Raw genomic sequence first — 13,630 nt, 5'->3', positions numbered from 1 at the left:
GTCCAGTAGGCAAGTGGTTACAGTATCTCACAAAAGTGAGTACACCCCTCACATTTTTGTAAATATTTTATTATATCTTTTCATGTGACAACACTGAAGAAATGACACTGTGCTACAATGTAAAGTAGTGAGTGTACAGCTTGTATAACAGTGTAAATTTGCTGTCCCCTCAAAATAACTCAACACACAGCCATTAATGTCTAAACTGCTGGCAACAAAAGTGAATATACCCCTAAGTGAAAATGTCCAAATTGGGCTCAATTGGCCATTTCCCCTCCCCCGTGGCATGTGACTCGTTAGTGTTACAAGGTCTCAGGTGTGAATGGGGAGCAGGTGTGTTGAATTTGGTGTTATCGCTCTCATTCTCCCATACTGGTCACTGGAATTCCAACATGGCACCTCACAGCCAAGAACTCTCTGAGGATCTGAAAAAAAAGAAATTTTGCTCTACATAAAGTTGGCCTAGGCTATAAGAAGATTGCCAAGACCCTGAAACTGAGCTGCAGGACGGTGGCCAAGACCATACGGTGGTTATACAGGACAGGTTCAACTCAGACAAGGCCTTGCCATGGTCGACCAAAGAAGTTGAGTGCATGTGCTCAGCATCATATCCCAGAGGTTGTCTTTGGGAAAAAGACGTATGAGTGCTGCCAGCATTGCTACAGAGGTTATAGGGGTGGGGGGGTCAGCTTGTCAGTGCTCAGACAATATGCCGTACACTGCATCAAATTAGTCTGCATGGCTGTCATTCCAGAAGGAAGCCTCTTCTAAAGATGAGGCACAAGAAAGCCCACAAACAGTTTGCTGAAGACAAGCAGACTAAGGACACTGATTACTGGAACCATGTCCTGTGGTCTGATGAGACGAAGATAAACTTTTATGGTTCAGATGGTGTCATGTCTGGGTGGTGGCATACAGGTGAGGTGTACAAAGACAAGTGTGTCTTGTCTACAGTCAAGCATGGTGGTGGGAGTGGAATGGTCCAGCACTGGGGAGCTACAGTTTAATGAGGGAACCATGAATGCCAACATTTACTGTGACATATTGAAGCAGAGCATGGATCCCCTCTCTTCGGAAACTGGGCCGCAGGGCAGTATTTCAGCATGAGAACAATCCCAAACACACTTCAAAGATGACCACTGCCTTGCTAAAGAAGCTGAGGGTAAAGGTGATGAACTGCCAAGCATTTCTCCACCCCTAAACCCTATGGAGCATCTGTGGGGCATCTTCAAACGGAAGATGGAGGAGCGCAAGGGATCTAAAATCCACCAGCTCCGTGATGTCACAGAGTGGAAGAGAACTCCAGTGGCAATCTGTGAAGCTCTGTTGAACTCCATGCCCAAGAGGGTTAAGGCAGTGCTGGAAAATGATGGCCACACAAAATATTGACGCTTTGGGCCCAATTTGGACATTTCCACTTGGGGTGTACTCACTTTTGTTGCCAGCGGTTTAGACATTATTGGCTGTGTGTTGAGTTATTTTGAGGGGACAGCAGATTTACACTGTTATACAAGCTGTACACTCACTACTTTACATTGCAGCAAAGTGTCATTTCTTCAGTGTTGTCACATGAAAAGATATAATAAAATATTTTTTTAATTTCAATATCTCTTTATTTTAATTTTTCACATACCAAAATAATATACAAACCACAAAAAAATAATACAAAATCCAATAGAAAAAACAAAAACAACATTGTTGCAGTAAATTTGTCAGTTATAACATTATACTACCAGAGGGAGAGGAAAAAAAAAAAGGGAAACAACCACTCCTCCCCTTCTTTCCAGTATAGTTTTGACTCCCACTAAGGGGGTTACCATATTTAGAATACCGTTATTTAAAATCTCTCTCAATTAACATTAATTTTTATGGAGGGAGGTAAAGCAAGTCTAAAACTGCCTAACGATATTTATATTATCCCAGCTGCTTTAATCCTATTCCAATGTTACTATGCATCTTCTATTATTTAACCATGATTTCCAACTAACTTCAAACATTTTCTTTGTTGCACTTAAGGTAGCCACAATTTTTTCCATCTGACATTGTTGATTTAATAATTCAACCGCGTCGGATGGAGTTGGTACCTCCTGAGAGTTCCATCTTCTAGTGATTAAAAGCTTTGCCGCTAATAAGAGATGCATAACTACTACTCGGAACTCCAGGGGAATCTCGTATATATTTAAGTGAAGGATCGCCATTTCGGAGTTTGGGACTATATTTTTTCCCACCAGTTCTGATACCAGGGAGAATATTCTGTACCAAAATGCTCTAATCGATCTGCAGTCCCAAATTATATGAAATAACGATCCTTGCTCACCGCATTCTCTCCAACATAATGCTGATGTTGAGGAATAGAATCTCGACAATTTCATAGGAGTTAAATACCAAAAATTCAAGATTTTTTGGTATAACTCCCAATGGTTGATACATTTGGATGAAATGTATGTAATATCAAAGGCTTTCAACCAGCTTATTTCGGGAAAAACTTTCCCCAATATTCTCTCCCATTTCAAAACAGTAGTGGATTTAGAGTAAATATTATGTTTATTCAGTATATCGTAGATAATTGAAATACCATTAGAGGTAGTCATTGGTTCTTGATACAATTTATACATAGTAGTTGGTAATTTAAGATATAAAGTGAGATTATTCTTCTGTAAAAACGAACGTATTTGATAATAGCTCATTAATGCTGATGATGGTATTTTATACCGATTTGTCAAACTCTCAAATGAATAGATACCTGTGTCGCTATACAAATCTTTCAAACTATCAACACCACTTCTTAACCATAGGTTTATATCAAGGTTAGGGATAAAGCACGAAAGAACTGCCAGTGGAGTGGGGAATTCGCACATCTTCCCGTGTTCTAGTAGTTTTCCTACAATTTCTGCCCAAACTGTTAGGGCTGTTTTAGCCACTATCGATTGTATAACAGGAACCTCGGCTCCTAATATTACAGCCAGCATTGTGATTTTAAGGTTCTCCTGTTTACAGGAGAACCATAATAAAATATTTTAAATGTGAGGGGTGTACTCACTTTTATAAGATACTGTAACTGAGTTCTTTATTTTTCGTGACAGAAAAAATGTCAATGTGCTTTTAGCTGTTCTTTGCAGTACTGAAATTCCTTGTCTCATGATTCTGTGCTTTTTAATCTTCACTCTGTGGCCTCAAAGCTACAGAACTGGTATTGCTGGTCAACCCAGTGAGCACACGCTTTTATATCTTTAAGCTCATATTTATGGCCCTTCTGAGGATACTGGAACCAAAGAGAATTGGCTTGCAGGATGAAAATGAGAATCATTCAGGGTTGGCTGTGTCTTGTAAGCAAGTTAAATGCAAAATGCTCATGTTGCAACAATCTGGATGCACTGCTTCTGTTGTATTAGAAGACAGGGAGGAATTGATTTAAGAATCTGAAATAAAATAATTAATTAAGCTAAGAGTGATTTCTCAATAAGAGAGAAGCGGTCCATAACCTTAGGACAGTAGCGTAGAAGAAAACTGAGGACTAAAAGACGAGTAAGGTTATAGGAAGGACATGCCCCCCCCCCCCCTCAAAGCTCACCAGTGTCCAGTCACCTGAAGGTACTAGCCTATAACCCAAGATCTATGAATATTCAGCCTGTTGCCTGACCTGTATGATTAGATAAGAAAACTTGCATCATTTTGTATATGTATGTATATATATATATATATATATATATATATATATATATATATATATATATATAGGTACACTTAAAGCTGAACTCTAGGCAGATATTAACACACCATTTAATCAATCTAGGAATTAAGAGATAGTTTACAATAGAGTTGCTCTTTGAAGAGCGAACTACATTCGGATAGCTCTTCTGAGAGCATTTTACCGTTGAGACGTTGGGTTGGTAAAACCGTGGCTCAACAAAGTGGTTTTACTTCCTCGAACAGCTAGTGTAACCGAGGTCTGAAAATGTATGTTACAGAATCTGTGTTGAGATTCTTAATACTGTGTATTGCCACCTTTTAGCATCAATGTCAGGGTGCAGTCTTTTATAATAGTGCCTATGAGGCCCTGAATCCTTGGTGGTACAGTGCTTTGAAAAAGTATTTATACCCCTTGACATTTTCCACTTTTTAATATGGGAATGGGATTTTATGTGATAGACCAACCCAAAGTGGCACATAATTGTGAAGTGGAAGTAAAATGATAAATGGTTTTCAATTTTTTTTTTCATTAATATCTGAAAAGAGTGGCATGCATTCGTATTCTGCACCCCTAAATCAATACTTTGTTGAACCACCTTTCGCTGCACTTACAGCTGAAAGTCTTTTTGGGGATGTCTCTACCAACTTTGCACATCTAGAGAGTGACATTTTTGCCCATTCTTCTTGGAAAATAGCTCAAGCTCTGTCAGATTTGATGTAGAGTGTTTGTGAACAGCAATTTTCAAGTCTTGTCACAGATTCTCAATTGGATTTAGGTCTGGACTGTGCCATTCTAACACTGGGCCATGCTTTGATCTAAACTATTCCATTGTAGCTTTGGCTGGATGTTTAGGGTGTTGTCCCGCTGGAAGCCTGAACTTCCGTCCCAGTCTTGAGTCTTTTGAAGACTCTAACAGGTTTTCTTCTAAGATTTCCCTGTATTTGGCTCCATCCATCTTCCCATCAACTCTGACCAGCTTCCCTGTCCCTGCTGAAGAAAAGCATCCCCACAACATGATGCTGCCACCACCATGTTTCACGGTGGGGGGTGGTGTTTTCAGGGTGATGTGCAGTGTTAGTTTTCCACCACACATAACGTTTTGCTTCTTTTGGCTTTCTTTCATAAATGGCTTTCTTCTTGCCACTCTTCCATAAAGGCCAGATTTGTGGAGTGCAGGACTAATAGTTGTCCTGTGGATAGATTCTCCCACCCGAGCTGTGGATCTCAGCAGCTCCTCCAGAGTTACCAGGGGCCTCTTGGCTACTTCTCTAATTAATGCTCTCCTTGTCCTGTCAGTTTAGGTGGACGACCATGTCTTAGTAGGTTTGCAGTTGTGCCATACTCTTTCCATTTTCGGATGTTGGATTGAACAGTGCTCCGTGAGATGTTCAAAGCTTAGGATATTTTTTTTATAACCTAACCCTGCTTTAAACTTCTCCACATTTTTATCCCTGACCTGTCTGGTGTGTTTCTTGGCCTTCGTGGCACTGTTTGTTCACTAAGGTTCTCTAACAAACCTCTGAGGGCTTCACAGAACAGCTGTATTTATACTGAGATTAAATTACACACAGGTGAACTCTATTTATTTACTAATTACATCACTTCTGAAGGCAAATGGTTCCACTAGATTTTAGTTGGAGGTATCAGCGTAAAGGGGGCTGAATACAAATGCATACCACACTTTTCAGATATTTATAAAACATTTTGAAAACTTTATCATTTTACTTTCACTTCACAATTATGTGCCACTTTGTGTTAGTCTATCACATAAAATCAAAATAAAATACATTTACGTTTTTGGTTGTAACATGTCAAAATGTGGAAAATTTTCTAGGGGTATGAATACTTTTTCAAGGCACCGTATAGCTGCCCTTTCATCCTGGCAAAATACCTCCAGGTCATGAAAAGTCTTTGGTCGCCTTGCATCAACCACACGATTGAGATCTCCCCAGAGTGGCTGAAACCACTGGAGGGTCAACTTGGCCTTCGGTTAGGGTTATGCTGGAAAGTTCAAGAGCCATCCCATGTGTAGCTTTCGTGCAGAAAAATGCAATTTGTCTGCCAGTATTTTCTGATAACATGCTGCAATCATCTTGCCATTTGTTTTCACAAGATTTCCCATGCCTTTAGAGCTCACCCCCCCCCCCCCCAACCACCACCATGCTTCACAGTGGGGATGGTATTCTTGTTGATATAGGCCTTGTTGACCTCTCTCCAAACATAGCGCTTATGGTTGTGACCATAAAGCTCTATTTTGGTCTTGCCACTCAAGATTAGTGTGCCAGAAGCTGTGTGGTGTGTCAAGGTGTTGTCAGGCATATTGTAACCAGGCTTTTTTTTTTGTGGTATTGGCACATTAAAGACTTCTTTCTGGCAACTCGCCCTAGCAGCTAATTTTTGTTCATGTACAGTGGCTATAAAAAGTCTACACACCCCTGTTAAAATGTCAGGTTTCTGTTATGTAAAAAAATGAGACAAAGATAAATCATTTCAGAACTTTTTCCAGTAAAAAATAAATAATTAAAATAATGTGGTTGCATAAGTGTGCACACCCTCCTATAACTGGGGAGGGATGTAGCTGTGTTCAGAATTAAGCAATCACATTCAAACTCATGGTAAATAGGTGGTGTCAGTACACACATGCCATCATTTAAAGCGGAGTTCCACCCTAAAAATTGGATATTTAACTTTTTTTTTTTTTCCCACTTACCTTGTTCTTATCGAAAATATACTTACCTTCCTTCCTCTTCCTCCTTCTGTGGACACGGCGCACGACGTCACTTCCTCCTTGCATTGACTCCTGGGAGATGAGCTTCATCAATCCCAGGAGTCGATGCGTCTGCACCGGAGTCGCTCGTCCCTTCCAGTGCAGGTGCGTTATTCCCTGCTGAGCAGTTTCTGGGCATGCCAGAAGCTGTTCAGGGATGACGCGCCTGCCCCAGAAGTGACGAGCAGAGCATTCTGGGACTCCGACGTCACCGAAGAGGACACGAAGAGGGACGCACTGGCTTCAGCTGCCCACACTTGAGATGGCAGCACTGGACAAGACATTTTCAAGGTAAGTATTTCTTCTTACAGGTAAGTGAAACAGGGGACAGTTCAGAGGCTATCGTTGCTTAAATGCACTAGCCCTGACTGTCCCAGGGGTATTTTTAGGTAAAAAAAAAAAATAAAATTCTGCCCGGAACTCAGTTCAGCTGTTCTAGTAGGTCTTGACATTTTCTTAGTCTCATCCTACAGCAAGAACCATGGTCCGCAGAGACCTTCCAAAGCATCAGAGGGATCCTTTTGTTAAAAGGTATCAGTCAGGAGAAGAGTACAAAAGAATTTCCAAGGCATTAGATATACCATGGAACACAGTGCAGACAGTCATCATCAAGTGGAGAAAATATAGCACATCAGTGACATTACCAAGAACTGGACATCCCTCCAAAATTCATGAAAAGACGAGGAGAAAACTGGTCAGGGAGGCTGCCAAGAGGCTTACAGCACCATTAAAGGAGCTGCAGGAACATCTGGCAAGTACTGGCTGTGTGGTACATGTCTCCCGTATTCTTCATACGTCTGGGCTGTGGGGTAGAGTGGTAAGACAAAAGCCTTTTCTTATGAAGAAAAAAAAATACAAGCCCAGCTAAATTTTGCAAAAACACATCTGAAGAAGCATGTGGGAAAATGTGTTCTGGTCTGATGAAACCAAGGTTGAACTTTTTGGCCATAATTCCAGAAGAAATGTCTCTCACAAAAAACACTGCACATCACCAAAAGAACACCATACCCACAGTGAAGCATAATGGTGGCAGCATCATGCTTTGCCGAGTCAAGCTGTGCCATGCTGATAGACTCATACCCAAAAGAACTGAGTGCTGTAATAAAATCAAAAGGTGCTTCAACAAAGTATTAGTTTAAGAGTAGGCACACTTATACAGTCATATTATTTTAGTACTTTATTTTTACTTCCCTCCACCTAAAAGACTTCAGTTTGTTGTTCAACTGAGTGGTACAGTTTATAGATCACATTAAATGTGGAAAAAGTTCTGAAATGGTTTATCTTTGTCTGTCCTTTTTTTTTTTTTTTTTTTACATCTCGGAAAGCTGACATTTTAACAGGAGTGTGTAGGCTTTTTATATCCACTGTATCGTCGTATTGTGCTCCTTGAAACAACCACACTGTCGCACTGTTTTTTTTTTCCAGAGCAACCTGAGTTTCTCCTGAGGTTACCTGTGGACATTTCTTTGTATCCCAAACAATTCTCCCGGTAGTTGTGTTTGCAATCTTTCTTGGACTACCTGACCCTGGCTTGGTAGCAAAGGATCCTGGGAATTTTCCACTTCTATAAGGGATTGAACAGTAGTGACTTACATATTAAAGGCTTTACATATCTTTTCTATATCATTTTCCATCTTTATAAAGTTCTAGCACCTTGTTACGCAGTTCTTTTGACCGTTCTTTTCTGCTCCCCATGGCTCAGTATCTAGCCTGTTCAGTGCATCCATGTGAGAGCTAACAAGCTCATTGACTATTTACACACAGACACTTATTGCAGTTTAAAAAGCAACAAATGTGGGAAATTAATCTTTAATTGCCGTGCTTAACGTGTGTCACCTTGTGTGTTTGTATCAAGGTCAGATATTCCAGGGTGTATGTAAACTTTTGATCAGGGCCATTTGGATGATTTTGGCTATGATGTCAAAGGAGCCTAACATCTATCCTTAAATAAAAGACAGTTTTTTTTTTGTTTTGTTTTTTGGCACAATCAGTCATATTTTTGATATCAATGCCATTATTCAGGGTATGCAAACTTTTGAGCACAACTGTATTTCTGCTTTGTCATTTGCCTAGATTTCATTGTTAAGATAGATGTGGTGCTGTATGTGCACACTAGCACAATTGTATGTCCGTATACCATTTCAGTCTGTGTTTCAGATGTGTTGTCTTTTGCAGGTGCCTGTCCAGGTGTTCTTAAATTTATCCACTTTGCCTTGTGCTTCTCTAAGTGATCCACTAGAACTGCTCAGGCTGGATCTTATGGACCCGTGTTCAAACAACTTCAGCTTCGTTAATGAACTAAAGGTGTTGTATTATCTAAAGGTTGCTGCCATTCTTTAATGGATTTTTAGGAATCTTTACTAAATTACTGGGTGTATCCAGCTTGACTAAAATCCATGAATTAGGTGAAGCTTTTCTTCCTCAACATATATAAAAGTGTAGCGCTGCCCCCACAGGAACTACTGGATATTGTCTTTACAGGCTCCCCTGGTTACCACCACATATTTACTTTAACAAGTCTCTGAATCTCTCCATGTTCCCAATGGCTCGTCGCATAAATGAACAGTCTAGGGGTGTGGTTTGTTTTGTTTATTGATAATTTTGGGATAGGAGAAGAAAATAGTGGGATACTCCAATTGAACTATTCACATTGTTTGAGGACTTCTATCTTCAAAACTCTGCTAGAAAAGATATGAAACAGCCAGGCTGTTAATCCACACTGCCACTAGGGTGGATGGGGTTAAGTCTCTTGTTCTCTTTGCTTTCTAACAAGACGACTTGATGGAACGATAAGCTATCTTCAGGGCACTCTCACTAGAATCCTCTTTCCTGCTGACACCCGTCCACTGACTATCCCCTCAGGTCAGGCCCCTTGACACGAGTTTCTGTACTGCAGAGACCGATCCTCCAGTGTCTCCCTTCTGTCAGCCTCCCTGGACCTCTGGGTTCAGCTCCTCAACGCTACTCTTCCGGCCCTCAGAACGACCCCCCTGAGGCCGCATGGCACCTCCACAGAGGAGAAGGCAGCCGCCCCCTCCGGGACTCCGCTCCCCAACGAAAGACCTCAAGCACATGTGCTCCTGGCTTTTATACAGTATCCCAACATGCACCGAGGCAACTTTCCCTCTGCCAATCAACAGGACTGTATCAAAAGCCCATGCACCCATTCATCAGGTTTCTTCCCACTGTCCAACATGCCTCCCTATTGGACCAGTATGAAACACTCTCTAGACCGAATGAGTTGCACTCTGAACACAATGAGCAGACCTCACTAACAGATCCTGCTCTCTGGTAGGCAGAGAACAATATAGATTTACCTGCAGCTCTTCTGGTAAGCAGACAGAGCACAAACTATACTTTCTCACTAGCACCTACCTAGAAGGGTGCTACAAAAGCTTTCTATGATGAGGTGAGCACCATGCTCTTATGGCTTTCGGTGATCAGAAAGCAAGGCATTCCCTGGTAACGCAAATTTCTGATTTAAAGGATCGACTGTGACCTTTTAACCTCTTCATACCGCACTTTCTGACTCTTTAAGATGCTGGGAGGATGGGGCGTGGCTTAAGATCACGTGACCGCCGTGATTGGCTGTCACCTAATCCGAAAACTCCCGCTTGCATGCAGCGATCGGGAGCTTTCGGTTAGACGCTGCTCATGGTCTCGGGGATATGCTTTTGGCACAGGGCTATCGAAATTCGCACAAATATGTGGCCTCTCGGCGCTAAGGCCCAGGCGCCGAAAGGCTGGATATTTGCGTGCGGCCATCTGTAGTTAGGGTGTAAAATGTAACATGTCCAGGTTCCCTATTCCCTGTGACAGCATGTGGAGCTTCTTTTCCCTGCAGCCGCTGTCAGATTTTAAAAACCGCGCGGCTCTTTGGGTCTCCACCCACACAGCTGCATCATTCATTTACAGAGATCTATGAATAAATTAACTACACGTTCACTGATCAGCACCCTTGAAGTTCATTGACTCTTTTTGCAGCTCAATAACCGCCTGCCCTGTTTTTTACTAAAAGGTGAACTTAGCCTTTAATATAACATTTGTAGTAAAATAAAGATTTGACTTTTAAAAAAAAAAAAACATTTTTTAAGAAAACATTTCTTTGACAGTCTTTAACCACTTCCTTACCGATGTACTCATATTTTCGTCCTCGGGAAGTGGTGGTGATGTGCAGCTACAATCATCATCCAGAAACCATGCTTTAGACCTGGCGATGGACTTTTTACTAAAAGTGATTGGAGCAGCTAGCCAGTCGCTCAATCCTTTTTACAAGTGGCCGAAAGGGTACCCCCCACCGCTGTTTCTGGGCTCTGCCATGCCATTGGGGAGTCCGGAGCCAATACCTGCCATTGCACAGGCTAGTCATAGAGACGAAGGGGAAACTTGCGTTCCCTAAACATCTCTATGAAGTAAGAAACTGGAAGCCAAGAGGATTTTGTCACTTCCAGTTTCGGTCTCTTCTTTACCGGCTAGTAAAGAAGTCCACCAAACCGACCTGGTTGGATCGGCTGCTTTAGATGGCAAAGAAGAGATCTGGGATCTAATAGACCCCAGATCTCTCCATAGAGAGGACCTGTCATAGCCCATGCTATCACAAGGAATCTTGTTCATCCCTTGTAAAAGCAATAAAGCTGATCAATAAAAAATTATAGGGACAATGTGTAAATGGTGATTGTAACAGTATCGCTGTGGATGTCACAGTGAGAGCAGTAATTCTAGTATAATTTCTTAAGTGACTTCCAAAGGCTTTTCAGGTTGTCATTTTAAAGTTATTAGGGATAATTTAATGTACCGTAGTTTGTTGCCATTCCATGGGCGTGATGTGTGATCCGGACAGCCCAGTCAGCAACAACCGCATCCACCCCCCTTACTGGAGCAAGTGGCAAAGCCAGCTCCCACCTAATCGCGGGGGGGGGGGGTAGGTTGGGGCTAAAAGACCCCCGAGACTGTTAGAGGGGCTGGGGGAAATGGAAGGAAACCCGGGGGTCTGACCATCCCAAGGAAGGGCCCACGTCCACCCCGAGACCGCAAGAGCTATGGGGGGGGACACTACTTTCCATACCAACGACAATCGGGTGGATGCCACTCCGGACAGATTACCTCTCCACTCCAGGTGGGGGTGCTGATGGCCAAGGGGCACGATGTGACTCAGGCCGAACCAGGTCGCGTGCGTCTTGGCGAGGTGTTTCACTTGCAGGCCAGCCCCCCGTCCATTGGGGCTTTGTCATGGCGAGGCCTAGCGGGGGGCTATAACCTGCACACGCTTAAGGATCTAGGATATCCAGTCAGAAACCCAGTCCAAAAACAAGCTAAGACCGAAGTCCCAGCCGGGAACTAAGTCCTACTCCTAACCTAGGCAGAAACAAACTGAAGGCTATAGCAGAGTGAGTAGGTGTGTGCCTTCAGGGACTGCCCCATAGGCGTGGTAAAGTTTTTTTCCTGTCTAGTGTCCTACTCCTGTAGGGGGGCAGCATAACCCAATGGTTAAGAAGAATATGGAGCGGTGTCTGTCAATGAACAATAGAGAAACTAAAAATTTTGTTGCAGAGGGTGCCTAAAATTTGATGTGTATCCTAGTGCAGACTTCTGGAAAAATTTGTGAATTGATCACACAAGCAGGAAATTGCAATTCTGTAGGTGTTCCATACACCAACTGTACACGGAACACCTCCAGGTTGCTATTAAGCAGAGAGCCATTACTGTCAGTCACCATCTCTCTGCTCTGCCCCTCCAGCACTCACTATAACACTGGGCTTTGGAGGGGGTGGGAGTGGCTAGCTCAATCTTCAAGCACATCACTGAGCCAGCTGCCGGCCCAGGCATCTGGGTGGATCCCAGGGGTCTTTTCAGAGCCTGAACCGACTCTCTTGCGTCAGCCGACAGTGGGCTTTAGACCTCTGTTGGCTGAAAACAGATCGCAGGAGAGCAGAACTAAGTGCACTACTGTGACTTACAGGAGAAGTATTACCAAAAGAGCTTTGGCTATACGTCTTCTTAAAGTGATACTATGGCTCATATTTTTTTTTTCTGTTAAAAATAACAAACCTGTTATACTTCCCTCCTGAGCAGTGGATTTGCACAGAGCGGCCCAGATCCTCCTCTTCTCAGGTCCCTCTTTGGCACTCCTTGCCCCTCCCTCCTGTGAGTGCCCCCACAGCAAGAAGCTTGCTATGGGGGCACCTGAGCCGAGCCGCAGCTCCCTTTTGTTGTCTATTCAGACACAGAGCCGCAGGCCTGGTAGAAGCCAATGGCCCTGTACTGCTGTCTCAGCCAATGAGGAGGGGAGTCCCAGACAGCTGAGTCTCTCGTGCAACATCGCTGGATCTAGGTAGACCTCAGGTAAGTATTGGGGGGGGCTGCACACAGAAGGCTTTTTATCTTAATGAATGGAATGCGTTAAGATAAAAAAAAACCTTCCTCCTTTACAACCACTTTAATGCAGCCACAACAGCTAATAAGTGTAAGCCTCAATATATTCAATTTTTGTTCTATACTTTTATAGCTACTAAAGAAATCGTTGCGTATGAGTTTACACCATGTAAATTGGATATATGTCTCCCTGTAGGTTAAAATCTGTAAATCGGGACAAGTGACAGCCATTCCCTTTTGGTATCATCTCCACCTTAATGAAGACATTAGCTTGGACACCTCTCATGAGTCATCACATTGGAAACAAGCTGCGTTTGTCCTGGAGAACCCTCTCCATGTGGGACAAGGGGAGGAGCTCCTACTTGGCGTACATTTCCAGAACAGCAACGTCAGCATGACTTTGAAACGGCTTCAGCAATAACAATTTGCATATGACCCCATGTAGCTGTGTTTGTATTATTACTGGGAATTTTATGGTAGAATGTATATATTTCACTTTTCAAGTCCGTTCTGCAAAAATGTGTTTTTCTTAGAAAAACTCTAATTGTATATTTTAAACAATGATCGGCAAAAGAAAAAAAAAAGTAAAATATAAATTAGAACCAGTTTGTGTCTTTTTGTGTTAAAGATTTTCTGGTTTGTTTTCCTAGAAAAAATGCTGTTCAGCCATGTTATTAAGTCGTGGTTATGAGAAATTTGTACTGTATATAGTGTATGAATGTTCATTTTTGATTACATGATATGAGCTACTAAATTTCAGTTTTTACACTATTATTAAAGCCAAGGATGAATGTGCTCAA

At 42.4% G+C, this 13,630-nt stretch overlaps 1 protein-coding gene across 1 annotated transcript in view; it reads left to right on the top strand.

Annotated features, from left to right (window-relative positions):
* PRMT9 (protein arginine methyltransferase 9) overlaps positions 1 to 13,351 on the top strand; it is a 41,847-nt gene extending 28,496 nt beyond the window's left edge. Inside the window, exons 11-12 of the mRNA XM_082269344.1 lie at positions 8,634 to 8,762; positions 13,027 to 13,351. Of these exons, the coding sequence (XP_082125470.1) occupies positions 8,634 to 8,762; positions 13,027 to 13,251 (354 nt within the window). The 3' untranslated portion in view covers positions 13,252 to 13,351. The remainder of the gene's footprint in view (positions 1 to 8,633; positions 8,763 to 13,026) is intronic.
* Positions 13,352 to 13,630: the final 279 nt, after the last annotated feature.

This window comes from Pelophylax lessonae (assembly GCF_965119305.1).
Source record: "Pelophylax lessonae genome assembly, chromosome: 1".
NCBI lineage: Eukaryota > Metazoa > Chordata > Amphibia > Anura > Ranidae > Pelophylax > Pelophylax lessonae.
This window is presented reverse-complemented; position numbering and strand designations above follow the sequence as displayed.